At 38.1% G+C, this 15465-nt stretch overlaps 1 protein-coding gene across 2 annotated transcripts; it reads left to right on the top strand.

The window, feature by feature from the left end:
- Positions 1-182: 182 nt before the first annotated feature.
- Positions 183-6849, top strand: LOC114257941 (BEL1-like homeodomain protein 1). 2 transcript variants are annotated; one of them, XM_082911071.1, is made up of 5 exons: positions 183-265; positions 675-1678; positions 3845-4218; positions 4354-4414; positions 5633-6849. In XM_082911071.1, the coding sequence occupies exons 2-5, from the start codon at positions 806-808 to the stop codon at positions 6407-6409; spliced, it is 2085 nt and encodes a 694-aa protein (XP_082767197.1). In that variant the 5' UTR covers positions 183-265; positions 675-805; the 3' UTR covers positions 6410-6849. The 2 variants fall into 2 exon arrangements, with proteins under 2 accessions (XP_082767197.1, XP_028053563.2); XM_028197762.2 differs by having other exon boundaries at positions 208-379.
- The last annotated feature ends 8616 nt before the right edge of the window (positions 6850-15465 follow it).

The raw sequence follows: 15465 nt of genomic DNA, 5'->3' as shown, positions 1-15465 counted from the left end.
AAAAATAAAAAAAATAAAATAAAATATTTAATTTTACTTTATATAATTTATAAAAAAAATTAATTTTTTAATTTTTAAACTAAAATGTGATGTCCTCAACCAAGACCTGAGTCTGACAAGAGAGCAACTTCCCAAACCTAAGCTACACACCAAGATAAATAAATAAATATATATATATATATATTATATAAACAGTTAGATAGACATGTGAGTGGCCTTTTATATGTATCCCCCTCCCCTCGTGTATTTTAGCCATTATTGGATGGTACTCAACCCCTCTCTCTCTCTCTCTCTCTCTCTCTCTCTGCAACATCATTGATGCTCTCTGTCTCATTTTATTTTTGTTTTCTATTTTGATCTTTGATGGTTTTCTGTCACTGTAAGTAAAATTATCAACTAGTACACAAATCCTTCTCTCTTTTCCTTATCTATATGCATATAAATTTAATAATATTGGTATTAAAAATATAAAAAAAAAAACTATATATGAAGAGCTTGCTCACATGTTGCATATCTTCTTCATCTTCTTCCAAACCCAACTTCAATTCACCTGAAGCTACGGTTTGGATCGGAATTTTAAATTTTTAGTTCATGGGTTAGTGTTGAAAATGTTTGCAATCCTTAGGGTATTTCATGGTTTCATCATCACGTTCTTCTCTCTTTCATTCTTTCAGGAATTTTGAACATGAAAAGTGTGATGGCTAAATCAAGAATGAAGAGGGAGAGTAATTTGCATAATTAGATTAAATATGTGATATTGATTACAAGCGAAATAATTTAGTAGTTCGGTTTGGTCCTCAAATTTATGGCGACGTACTTTCATGGGAGCTCGGAAATCCAAGCTGATGGTCTGCAGACACTTTATTTGATGAACCCTAACTACGTAGGATACTCTGACAACTCTGACACACATCAACAGCAACAACTACAACTACAGCCACATCAACCACCGTCCAATCTCCTCCTCTTCAATTCTCCCACCAAAAACGCGCTTAACTCACACGCGCCACCACCCCAAAACCACCACTTAGTCGGTATTCCTCTTCCAACCGTTAGATCTGCTTATTCTGATGATCCAAACCGTTCATTGACACATGAAATCCCGACCCTCCATGGTATGCTCCCTCGTTTCCAATACAATTCCTGGGGCATGGCCGATCAAACAGCAATTGCAACGAGTGGTTCTGGTGGCGGCCTGGTTGATTTCGCATCACAATTGGGCTTTCGAAGGCCGGTGGTCCCACCCACTACTACCCAACAAGGTTTGTCCTTGTCCCTTTCGTCCCAACAGCCGGCTTACCGGTCACTTGCCGGAGAACATGACATTTCGGGTCAGGCTCCTGCAAGCGGTGGCTGCGAAGGGCAGGGATCAGGCGGTTCGTATTCTTCGGTGTCGAATGGAATCTCCGGTGTGATTTTGGGTTCCAAGTACTTGACTGTTGCACAGCAACTTCTTGATGAAGTTGTTAATGTTGGGAAGGCGATTAAGATCGACGACAGTGAGGGGACAAAAGAGAAGGCGAAGATGAGTAGAGAATCAATGACGGAGAGTGAGGGACACGGCGGTTCAAGTGGTGGTGGTGGGGAAGCAAGTTCTAAGGGTGGGGCTGAGCTCACGGCGGCGCAGAGACAAGAGGCTCAGATGAAGAAGGCAAAGCTTGTTAATATGCTTGATGAGGTAACTTCATTTATTTGCTTTCTTTATTAACTCAAATTTGATCACTAGAATTGGATTTAATTTCGATTTGAGATGGGTTTTGATCCTCATATGAAAATCCATTGGTTAGAGTATGTGAAGGTTCAAATTGGCTCATTTTTTCAAAATTTTTTTTTTTTTTTTTGGATCGCAGAGAGAAACTTACTGCCAAAACTAAGTGAGGAGTTTGATTGTTATTGATCATTGTTTTAAATAGTGATATCAGGTATCGATGATATTGTTAAATAGCAATTTATATTCAACAGTATCAATTGATATATCAATTATCATCTCAAATATCAATAAATATTGGCTGATATTTCCAACTATGTTATCATACAGGTTCGAATCGAAGAAGGAAATTGGGTAAATTTGATGTTTAGAAAAGGGACAAAGATTGGGCCTGAGCCTCTTGCTTGGGTCAAAACGTGTAGGTCCAACCTAGAAAATGGGAATAATTTACAAAATGATTTAAGTCATGAAATATTACTTGATGCTATTTAAATTAAAAAAATTATATAGTGAAAAAAATTTAATAATTTATATTTATTGTGGTGTCAATCATATCATACTAATTTTACGGCAACACAATACCCTTTTTAATGTAAGATTTGAAGTAAATTTTCATTGTCTAATAGCATTTTTATTTTTTAATACCTTATTATTTAAAAACTCAACGTGGTACTGCGCAGTACTGAATAATTACTCTAGGCAAACTCATTTTACTGCATGGTGGGCTTGGTGGGCTCAAAGCTTGTTTTTATGGTTTTAAATAAAAGAAAATGTGTGATGATTAACTGTAAAATAGTTGTAATTACAATTGGATCATAATGGAAATTAGTGAATTTTCAATTATTATAAAATTGTTGTATTAACAACAATTTTTTAGTCATTACTATCTGTTTTAGTTATGTATAAATTAACTAAACGCATCCATGATAATATCACATAGTGTATGCTATTTTAGATGATATGATTATAATGGGTGAAATTAAGAAATGAATTAATACTAAAATAAAAGTTTAGAGAGAAACACTCGGGTGAAAATAGTTTAAAAATTGAAGAACTTAAACTAAATATATGAAATTTTAGTAGCAATATAGAAATATAAAAATGGAGAGGTGAAAATTGAAAATCAAGATATAAAATAGAGTGAAATTTTTAGTTGTTCAGGTTTAATTATTAAAAAGGATGAGGAGGGATTAGACATGACATGATCTAATCCATAGAGTCAAGGTAGGTTGAATCAAGCGGTGTAATACTTCTGGAATATTATGTAATTGATGAATATCAATAAAATACACAGCTTTTTTTTTTTTTTTTAGAACTATATAGTGCCAAAAAATGCTTTATAAGACAAAAAGTTAGGTAACTATGAAATAACAATGTTCATAAAATAAGTGTTGCTGGAATAAAGATATTTGATGAAAGTGATGTGTGATTAATTAAAATTGAATATATTTGTAAAATAGTAAGAGTAACATTAATTGAAGATAACTTTAGCGAAAACATATTAAGATGGCTTGGTTAAATACAATAAAAATTTATGGATGCCGCAATAAAAAAGAACGATATTATTGTCATAAACAAAAATATTAGAGAAAAGAAAACCTAAACTGGCATTGACTCTTATCATAAAAAATAATAATAATTTATTTAATTTAATTGAAAAGGTAACTATTTTGGGTAAATTTCATTAACCTTCCTTAAAATTTGAAAAAAAATACATTAAGTTTCATAAGTTTTAAAAAATTACATTGAATTCTTTTAAGATTTTAATTTATATAACACTTTACTCATTTTTTTTTTTTATATATCAATAATTCGTTAAACTTGTATATAGAAAAATGATGGTATTATCTATTTAATACTAAAACGTAACCCTTATTCATCTATCTTGTTACATATCATTTGTATTAGTTCTAGTTATTCCAATCTTAATAAAGGATGATGAACATAATAATAATAAACTTGTGAAACTTGATGTATTTTTTCTTTCAATGTAATTTGTCCAAAAAAACAAATTATATAGCCCACCTTATATTGGGATCACCTGGTTTGATTGGTTTTACTTGAAATATGAGAACATGCTTACTTACTAACTAATTAGAAAAACTGGTTTTTGTATATTTCTTGTAACCATTGAAGGTGGAGCAAAGATACAGACAGTACCATCACCAAATGCAGATTGTAGTTTCATCATTTGAGCAGGCAGCAGGAACTGGGTCAGCGAAATCGTACACCGCCCTCGCTTTGCAAACAATCTCAAAGCAATTCAGGTATCTGAAAGATGCCATTACCACCCAAATCAAAGCCGCATGCAAGAGCCTTGGTGAAGATGAGAAGACTAGTGAGGCTACAGGTTCGAGACTCAAGTTTGTGGATCATCAGCTTCGACAACAACGGGCTCTACAACAGTTGGGAATGGTCCAACAACACAATGCTTGGAGACCCCAGAGAGGTTTGCCTGAGAGAGCTGTTTCTGTTCTTCGTGCTTGGCTCTTTGAGCACTTCCTTCACCCGTAAGAGTGGTTTTTTTTTTTTTTTTTTTTTTTTTAACAAAAAAAAAAAAAAGAAAAAGAGAGTTTGTTGATGTTTTTGACTTCAATAAACACAAGCTTTGACTTCAGATAACAATTGACTACTTTGCTATGCAGGTATCCTAAAGACTCAGATAAGCACATGCTTGCGAAACAAACAGGGCTTACTAGGGGCCAGGTATCAATTAGATTTGGAAAATTTACCCATAAGTCATAGTTTTTGAAACGTTGAACCATTTAGTCTTAAAAGTTTTTTTATGCTCCATTTAGTCCCATTTTTACATCAACATGATGTGAATGATGTAAATGATCTGATGTTTCATTCTATAATTTCAAAATTTATTGAAATCTGATGAACATTAGATGTTTTTCATCCTATATTTTCAAACATTATTGAAATTTGATGAACATTAGATGTTTGAAATCCAATGTTTGTAACATGACTCTGATGTTATTAACATTGTATCTAATGTTATTAACATTGTAATGGGACCTTTCAGTCTATAAGAAAACTTTTAGGACTAAACAGTGCATAAGTTATTAATTTGGGATTTATTGGTGCATCCCCCAAATTACTTGGCAAGATTTTTTATAAAATTATTGAATTATGTTTTTTGAGATTCTTTTATGGTTATAAGCATTTTGAAACATTGTATAGAGAGATTTAGAGACATAAAATGATTAGTTCTTCTAACTGAAGTATTATTATTATTTATTTATTTTTGGAGAAAATACTTTATATTAACTATTTTTAGGATTCTAGATTCTCTCCGGTCCAAATTAATCAACTGAACAGTCCAATTTGGGTCACTAGGCCTGCCACAAGTCTTGTTTCGATAATCCACTTTGTTCTTTTTTTAAATTTCTGAATAGAAAATCATATAAATTTGATAAATTTGAATCAGATAAAATATAGATCCTCTATTTTTAAAATTATATTTGTCATCAACTATTATAAAAATAAATATGATAAACTCATATAACTACATTTATTGAATTAATATGATTTTTTCATAAATGATTTACTCATAGGAACCTAAAGAAATGGAAGGCGTAAATTATTGAAGACAGACTCATGACAAGCATAATGGGTCAGGTTCAACTATCTGGTCCACATAATGATGATGTAGTAGAGAGACTTTAATTTTAGTTTTAGTTTTAGTTTTAGTTTTTATTTTTATTTTTTACCACCAGATGCAAACTTTGTTTCTATTGGTAGGAAATTTAAATTAAAAAAATTGGATTAATATATGGTATTTCTAATCATTTTTAAACTTAAAGTATTATTAAAGCATTGATGTAGCGTAATATAAAGTATTGATTTAGCTTATTGATCATGAAATATAGATCTTAATTCCGAACCAAAGTAATTAAAGGATTTTCGTATGAAATGCAGGTGTCTAATTGGTTCATAAATGCTCGAGTCCGGCTATGGAAGCCAATGGTTGAAGATATGTACTTGGAGGAAATGAAGGATCAAGACCCAAATGGTTCTGAGAACAACTTGAACCAAAAAGAACCTAACAAGGACTCAGGATCAAAATTCACTACTCCACAAGAGAACACTACTTTCCAAATGGATCAAACTAATAGTAGTCTACAATCCAAGCAAGAGACAGCAATCAACCACACTTCTTCTCCCACTGAAATCTCAAACTCGGCAGCTTCAACATCACCGCTTGAACGATCGCTTCAAGGCGGCTTCACCAATTTTCAAAGAAGTCCAAAGAAGCCGAGAAGTTCAGACATGTTGAGTTCACCAAGTAGTATACTTTCAATGGACATGGACATGAAAAATAGTGAGACAATTGGCACTAGTATAACTAGTAATAGTCATGGTAGTGGATTTGGTTCATACCCAATTGGGGATATTGGAAGATTTGTTGATCATGAGCAATTGGCCACCACAAGGTACCATGGAAACAGTGTTTCACTCACTCTTGGCCTTCCCCACTGCGAAAACATGTCTCTGTCCAATGCTCAGCAAAACTACATATCCAACCACAACATCCAGTTGGGAAGTAGACTCAATTTGGGAAGTGTTGAGACTCATTACAATGGTATGAATATGAACACCTCACAACCTTCCCATTCCGACATTGGATTTGAGAATGTCGACATTCAAAATAGGAAGAGCTTTGCTGCTCAGTTGTTGCGTGATTTTGTGGCATAAAGAATTTAAGAAACATCCACTTCAAGCTCTCTTTTAGTGCAAGTGTGATGTGGCTCTAAGAGATCATCAAAAAGATTGAAGTGATGAAGTCCATGGCTAAGGGAAAGGACAGTGATGCGGTCATATATTGATTGATATATTAATAAATATCGGTATGAGAAGTTTAAAATTTCAGTACGTATTAACCGATATGATATTTAAAACTGTGCTTTCTAGCCTTGTTTTTGTTCCCCTTGGTGGAATAGAGAAAATTCATGCTTAGTGTAAAGATAGAAGAGAGGATTATTATATATACATTAGGGGACAACTTATGTTTTATCATTACTGATATATAGCTTAAGGTTGAGTGTGTAAGGTTGGAGATTGTATATATTATATTGGAACATTTGGTATAGAATGTTTGATACTGGGTATATTATATAAATAGTCCCTTTAGTTTACATGATGTGTTAATTTAGTATCTATTAATTCAATTTGTTTGATTTGCCTCTTAATTTAACGGATTGTGTCATTTTAGTACAATAAATAATGGTTGTTAAGTTTGGTAGATGAAAAGTCAAATTATGTGTCAATTTGGTCTCTGTAGTTTACTTTCCGTCAAAATATATGTCAATTTGGTACACATAGTTTGATTTTTCATCCACAAAACTTAACAACTGTTATTTATTAAACTAAAATGACACAATCCGTTAAATGGGTAAATTATAGGGACCAAATTGACACATAGTTTGACTTTCCGTCCACTAAACTTAACAACTATTATTTATTGGACTAAAATGACACCATCCGTTAAATTAAGGGACAAAATCGAACAAATTGAAATAATAGGGATCAAATTGACATTTCGTGTAAATTACATGGACCATATACATAATTTACCCTTGATACTTTCGATAAAATGTGCATGCAAATCTATGAGACTCTTGACTTTTGTAAATTATTTTAAGGCCCTTACCTTTGGTTTATTTGAATGAAAACTCTCGATTCCTCGTTTACTTACAATTTTAACCTTAGAATCGATAACACATTTCAATCGGAACCATGCGAATCCTAATCGATCCCAATAACTTAGAAATCATTTTTAATACCTTAATAATAATTAATTAACCCCCTAATTATAAAATAATCACTCAAAATCCTAGATTTTTAATTCTCATTAAGTTCGTTCAGTTAATCGTCTTTTAATTAGAAAACAAAGAAACTTAAACCAAATTGCTTTCTCTAACTCTAATTTAATTAAATTCTACACTTAAATAAAAATTCTAATTAAGCCCAAACCCTTACATTTTATTTTAATTGCACATTAACCCCAAATCAAGTACCTTTACACACAAACAAACACACACATACACACACACACACACATATATATATATATATATATTTGTACCTTTTATTTATTAAATCTTTTTGTACACAAATATCTACAATATATATGAAATTTGTACATACAAAATAAAAAGAAAATCCACACAAAATCAACCCACATGGGCTGGCCACTCTATGCAAATATATATATATATAGGTACTTTGGGAAACAAGTTTGCTTAATTAGAAGAACATTGAGCTAGGTACCAAAATTCATCATATAGGTTTTGTACTAGCCAACCAATTTAGTTTTGCTTAAGTCTAAACCTAATTAGATCATGTTTTAATACACAATTAGGGCCCTAATCACCCTTCATTCTATTACATCCTAATCCAAGACTATTCAATTCATTTGAAACTAATGGGCATTTTGGACTTTTCATACCAAATTTTCTATAAATACAACACCTTCCTCCACACATTTGCACATCAAACACCACATACACATACTCATACGGCATAGAGAGAGAGGGAGATGAGAGGAAAAGAGAGCTTTGGTGTTGGAAGAGAGAAAAGAGAAGAATTCTTGCACAACCTTTTCCATAGACATTCAAGTAAGCCAAAACACAACCCCAAAGATAAAAAGGTCCCATGCAAAACTAGAACCAAATGCAAAAAGGGATTTTAGGAACTTTTAGTTCATATCTAACTTCTTGTCCATGTGCAGTTGTACCATCATGTGCAAAGTTTTAAACCAAGTTCATCAAACATTGGTAGCCTTTTCATCAAATCATATTAGGAAAAAAAAGGATAACCTACCTGTAGACAACCCATTTTTGACCGTCCTCAAGACTTGGACGTCACCGTTGGAACACTCGGTGATCCTCTTTGTTTGTGTTTCGTCTTGAGTTCCCGAAAGTCTTGGCTGTGTGCCTTGCCTCAGGATCTCTCGACTCGACTGTTCCGTGTTTGGTTTTGGCACCAAACACTTGTGTTTTTGCCTTGAACGGCGGAGAATGGCTTGTTGGCCATCCCCACATTCCACCGGCCTTCCCCTAGCATCACCGGCTGTTTATGGGTGCCACCGGCCATGGTTTCTTAAAATCAATGGCCGGTCGGCACTATATTTGGCCGGCCGACACTTTATTCTGCCGGCGACCTCTTTTGCTGGCCGGTGCGACTCCTCTGCACCCTTGAGGCATGGTGCATGCCAACTGTGCCAGCTGGAATGCACCATCACTCCTTCCCGTGCAGTTTTTGGTTGGTGTGAACCTTTGAACCCCCTTTCCTTCTAGAAGCTTGAACCCTTTGGCCAAGCTTCTTGGGGAAACTTAGCCAGCTGTATTAGCTTCTCCAAGAAGCCAAGAACCCTTTTGCACCCTTTGCCCCTTTCATCTAGCTTCTTGGAGAAGCCTAGAACCTTAGCCTTTGCCTATATAAGCACTCATCATCTCCCTTTGTTAGAGGTTAGAGCTTTTGAATCAAAAAACCAGAGCTTCTATATCTATATATCTGATATATCATCCTCTCTCTCTATATCTCCCTCTCTTTCATCCTTAGGGTGTGTTTGGAAGCCTAAAAGTGCATTTTGACCTTACTTTTGCACTAACACACACACCATTACACCTTGCTCCGAGATTGAGAGGCATTGAGGGTTGTTTGTTGAGGTTTTGGACTGATTTTGATCAGTAGGGAGTGGCTGGATCATCTGTTCTTCAAGGTTTCTTCAAGGGTGAGACATTTGCTTTAGTTTCCCCAATCTTGCACTAGTTTTCTACCTGTCTTGCATGCTGATTTAGGCTTTGTGTATAACATGAAAAAGTCTTGTATTTTCATGCTTAACATCTTTCATTAAGGGTGTTTTGGCATTGGGGGTCGAACTCCTCCCCTTAGGCCTCTTTTGGCCTATTTTGGTGCCCTTTTCTTTAAGTTTTGTTTACTTTGTTGTGTTGGTCTTCTCACCACTGAAATCCAGTGGATTTCTAGTGGTGATGAAGTGATTTTGAAGTCTTGTGTAGGGGAGGGACACCCCTATCCCCTTTGTCTTTCTTTTACCTTTTGTTTTGGCTTAAAAGGGCAACATGCATGCTTGGTTGTTTTTGGTCCCATCTCAGAGGTTTTTGGGTGCCTATTAGTCATGTTATATCTCTGTCTTTGGTCAGATTTGTAGCCCCAAGCATGCATCTTGTACTTGCTTTGCAATTCCTTATCTTGCCTAGAAATGTGCCATGTATTTAGCCTAGTATATCTTCATGATTTGGCTTAGCTTATTGAAGTTTTTGGTCATGATTTGTCATGCTTTAGGTCTGTTGGCCACTGTTTTTGTCATGTTTGTCGTGTTTTACAAAGCTCCTTTGCATTCTAGAATTTTGGCCTTGAGCGAGTGAGTCATTAGCATGCTTTGGTTAGGTTGTTTAAATGATTTGGAGTCATTTCTTATGCTATCTCAGTCCCTATATCATGCTTGTATGACAGCATTCATCATCCTTTTATGCCTTGAGGTGTTGTAGTTTTGTGCCTTGAAATGGGCATTGTGCATGCTTGCATGTTTAGGTCACTTGGGTTGCCATTCATGAGGGTTTTGGGGTGTGTTTTAATGCATTAAAACTCTGTTTTTCTGGTTGTTCCATTCATACCATGTGTGGTTATGATAGTTGTGGTAGAAGGCTTCTTTTATGCCTTAGCCTTATACTCTTTGGTATGCAAGTTTGCATGAGCATTTACCCATCATTCCATCACTTTTGGCCACTGTTTTGGGATGTGGCTGAGGGTCCTCCATCTTAGTGTAAGTCCATGGATCATATATTTGCATCTTGTAGTATGTTCATAACATTGCATGTTGTGGTATCCTTATGGTTTGTGCATTGTTGCATGCCCACCTCTTTACATACTTGCCTATCTAGTGTGCATTGTAGTATTGCTTGTAGTGTTGCATGGTAGTGGCATTACCATGTTGTTTGCATGATAGTTTGCATTGCATTACATTTGACATGTTTTGCATCTTTACTCCTTGTTGCATTTTTGAGCCATGTTTGCACAACATGCATTGTATTGCTTGGTTTGGGGTGTCAAACCTAGTGTGAGGGTGAGAGGCGTTCATACTACAAGTGATGAAACACATCTCAACCCTCGGTCACCGAGGCCCTTGACTTTGACATGATAGGGTCTTGGTCCTCATTTGTGTATTGCATGCATTTTACATTGAATGACAAGTTTGGTCCCTTAGGCTATCATGCACAATTGATGGCCCAAGGATCAAGGACTATGCTCCCCTGAGTTCAATACATGATAGGGAACATGACCATGCTTACATGTGCTTAAAATTCTATGCCATGCACTACCTGTCCTCTGCTACTGTCAAAAACCAGCTTCTGCAGGAAGTTTTTGCCGACCGGCACTGTAGAATGCCGACCGGCCGTGGATTGGTGGCCGATAGACTTGAAAGCAGCCGATGGAAGTTTCCCATGGCCGGTGGTCATTTAACTTAGCCGGTGGTGTTATGCAGTGCTCATTAAAGATACCCTGAGACTTTGGAAATTTTCAGAGGAGCAGGGCAGCATTAACAGAGGTAGCAGTGGCATGGTACGGGTTTCTGGGCAAAATGGACCGAGCATGCATCATTCACGTATCCCGAGGCGGAGGCTGCGGCCATCTTCTCTTTGCATTTACCTTGTTAATTAGATTAGAAATTTTGTAATAATTAATTTAGTATTATTTATTCGGACTGTAATATTTATTTGGACCCCCCGAGTGAGGGTAATTGTGTAATAAGTGTGGGTGCGTGTGTGTATGTCTTCCAATCCCCACTTCTTTCTCCCTTTTACTTACCTGCTTTCAATGGTTAGTGTTAGGGCATATTTAAATTAGCATACCTTATGCTTAGCATGCGTGCATCCATACATTTGTCTTACATGCACCAGGCTCGGTACATCATGCTAACTGCACTCGTATTTCAATTCCAAGTTGAGTATTTGTTAGTTGCAGCATTTCACATGCCATGTTTAGGATAGCCGAGCCTGTTTGGATTGCATCTTTGTATGTGTTGCATTAGCCATCTTAACATGAACTAGGATCATGCATATGATTATTAACTAGTTTTTGTTTTGGCTTGGAGTACTCCGTAAGCATTTATGCTTTAGCATACCGCATACGTGTGAGTGTTGCCATGATAGCATAAGTACCATGAGGCTAGCTGCTTATGTGATATAACTGCTTGAATGCCTATGGGTGGAGGTTGAGTTACCTAAATTGGAATAATGCATTAAAACTGTGAGTTTTAAGCCCACTAAAAAGTGGCAAAACCATCTTTTCTAAAGCCCACTTGAGGGTGGTAAAACCTGCATTTTAGCCTATTTGCGAGTAGCAAACCATTTTCAAAACAAGCATGAAATGTTTTGTTCCAATTCGGGCAATTTGGTCTATATTTGTTTGCTGTGCGCATAACATAGTAATTCTAGGCTAATAACCGGATTAAGAACACATAACGTTTTCAAAAGCAGATATCACGGTTAGTAGAGGCCGATCTTCGGATCGGGCGAGAGGGGGTGCTCATAGCTGACCTTCCCCAATCGTACCCAAGTTCCCGAGCCGAGGCAACTTTGGTGATGATGAACTTGTGGCCTTTGGCACCGACTCAAGGTTTCCTAAATTCCCCCAAAATAAAATATTTAGGTGGGGACTCTGTATCTGGCAAAGCAGTCCATGTTTGGCACTTCTTTTCTAAAAATTTGTTTCTCAAAACAATTTGCCGGATTTGGACTCTTTGGTTCAGATTAAGGACCGTGACACAAATCGAGTCCGAACCGTAACAGGGTCTCTCGCGGACGCGTTACAGTTTCTGGCGACTCTGCTGGGGATTTAGAGAGCTTGACTCGAACTCGTGATATCCTGTTTTGATTTCACCTATGTGTCTCTTTGCATTGCATGTGCATTGGTGCGCCTAGGACACCGTGTTTGCCATCTGCCATTCCTGAACGATTTGCCGGAGGCTTGACTTTGTCAAAGCATGCCATAAGGCTGACCGGTTGTGGGCTCTGACAGTATGGGAACACAAACCCCGGTTTTACCGGGGCACCCTTTTCGACCATTCGACCTAGTGCATATTCGGAAACCATAGTGACCATTCCAAGCTAGGACAGGTTGCTTACCCGATTATAGGTTGTTTGAAACCGCTACGTGCGTAGTGAAACCCTAGCTCCTGACAAAATAGGACAGGGAAACCCTACCCCAACATAGGGGTGTTTTGGCTCTCATTTGCTTGTTATGTGCTTTTTGGAGTTGGCCTCTACAGGAATGCATATATCAGTTTGCAAGTCTGGGTATCAGGCTTGCGGGCATCAGTGTTTTGAGAATCAGTTATATCTGCGGGCATCAGATTCAAATTTAGGGCAGTGATTTTGGGGAACAGTGATCAGTAGTAGAATACAGTTATTCAGTTATGCCTATGCCTGTTCTAATGAAATTGGGCTGAGATGCTGCCTGTTTTCTCTTTTGCTAGGTAGTCCTAGAACCATAGCTTCAGAAGGCTCCAATATCCCCCAAGGTTCATTGGACTTGTACTGATAGACTTTGTCAGGTCGTAGACTCAGTTCAAGGGTAATCAGGGCCAGAGAAGGCTAGTCAGGCACAGACCACCAGTACAACAGCTACCAGATCAGTGATCTTTGCACAGTTGGGCTGAGATTTCCGAGCCTATTGTCGACACTGATATACCGGTTGCTCAGCTAGATTAGAACAGTATGTCGAGTCTGGAAGAGATGGTGCGTCAACTCCAAGATAGTATGAAAGCCATGCAGCAAGACGCTATCCATCAAGCAGAATTCGCCAAGCAACAGGCTGTGGTCATAACCCAACAGGCAGAGACAATTGCCAGGTTAGAGCAGCAAACTGGAGTATCTATTTCACACCAGGCTCCTCCTCCACCAAGAGTTCCAACACTCGGGGAGACAGCTAATGTCCAGGAAGATGCGGACATTCCGACAGGGCCAGCTCCGCCCCCGGTTCTACCCCAGTTATCTAAAACAGCCACCAACCTACTAGACCTCCCCTTTAATGTCGAGACAGACTCCACAGCGTTGAAAGTGAGAAAGCTTGAGAAATTGTTCAAGAAGTCTCAGGGGGCCCACTCCATTCTTGACATTGAAGATGGGTATACAGACTCGGCTGCGACGCTGCCGGACAGATTTAAGATGCCGCACATTGATCGTTTTGATGGATCTGGGGATCCCATGGTGCATCTACGGTTGTTCTCAGACATACTAAGGCCGATGAGCCTCACCAGATTACAAAAGCTATCATTGTTTGGCCGGACCCTGTCTGGGATAGCCGCAATCTGGTATGCAAAATTGGAGAACTCTGTGAAACAGAATTGGGAAGAGATGGCTGAGGCCTTCAGTAATCAATATTCCTACAATGCACAGATTGAGGTCACAACTCGTGATCTTGAAGTCACCCGCCAAGAGCCAAATGAGAGCTTCTCGGAATTCGTGGCCCACTGAAGGGCCAAGGCCTCAATGATGACCATTAGGCCAACAGATAAGGATCAAATACGGATGGTTGTGCGCAACCTCCAACCCAAACTAATACGGAAAATGATCGTGCTCCCCTTCCTTACCTTTTCAGATTTGCATGAGATGGGAGTACAGATCGAGGACGCTATGAAGCAAGGCCTCATTGACCAGGAGAAGGAGCAGCCTAGGAGGGCGTTTTCCCGCAATTCAAGTGCGACCACCAGCAGTGATGCAGCTGCTAGGACTTCAGACGTGGGCATGGTCGCCACCACCACACCAAGAGTAGCCACCCCCTTTGTTGGTGCATCCACTTCAATCCCCCGAACTTCGGACTATCTACCCCGAGGCAAAAGGGTTTTCACCCCACTCTTTATGCCTTTGTCTAAAGCTCTAGGGGTCCTACTCAGGAAAGGACATCTGAAACCGTTAGAACAACGGCCCCTACCCGATCCTCTCCCTGCAAAGCATGACCCGACTAAGTACTGTGCTTTTCATCAACAAACCGGTCATGACACCGACAGTTGCGTCCATCTCCGCCACGAGATACAAAATTTGATTGACAGCAAGGTCATCCCCGCACCAGGTCCTGCAAAGTCTATCGACACTTGATCAGTGAACTTGTGGGGGATAATGTGATGTGATCGAGGGATGAACCACCTGCGGGCGGCACTCAGTTTACTCCGGATGTGCTGTATGGCACGCACTATTTTGAGCATTTGCGAATGCTAGTTTTGTACATTCTGACTTGGGTATTGGGTCAGTCTTGTTGTGTTGTTTTGAGTCTGTTCTGAGTCAGTCCTTTTGTTTCAAGGTTTGTCTTGTCGTATCGAGTCAGTCCTGTTGTGTAGGAGTCGGGTGATTCCGAGGGTGTTACCTCGGACATCACTATCTTGTTTTGTGTTTGTCTTTTTGCTTTCTTTTGAGTCTGTTTCTGCCTTGGAGCCAGTTATGCCAACAGATTTGAATGGAACAGCAGTGATTTTTACACTCTTGTGTTTGCTTCTGCCGTGTGCCAGTTGTGCCAGAAATTTGAATGAAATGACAGTGCTCTTCCCCTGCCTTTTCTGTGCCTTTGAAGTCATTGTAATGACCTAAGTTTTTCAAAACTTTTTTCGAAACATTGTGATAAAAACGAAGAGGAAGGAATTCCTCAAGTTTTGCAAAGCCCTTAATGATTGAGATCATGCTTGTTAATGTGAGTACTGAGAAGGACCCTGGCTTGATCCAGATTGGTTCTAC

This window comes from Camellia sinensis, unplaced genomic scaffold (genome assembly GCF_055761805.1).
Source record: "Camellia sinensis isolate YWXY unplaced genomic scaffold, ASM5576180v1 Unanchor1, whole genome shotgun sequence".
Lineage (NCBI taxonomy): Eukaryota > Viridiplantae > Streptophyta > Magnoliopsida > Ericales > Theaceae > Camellia > Camellia sinensis.
The sequence above is the reverse complement of the archived record's forward strand: the minus strand, read 5'-3'. Positions and strand labels throughout refer to the sequence as shown.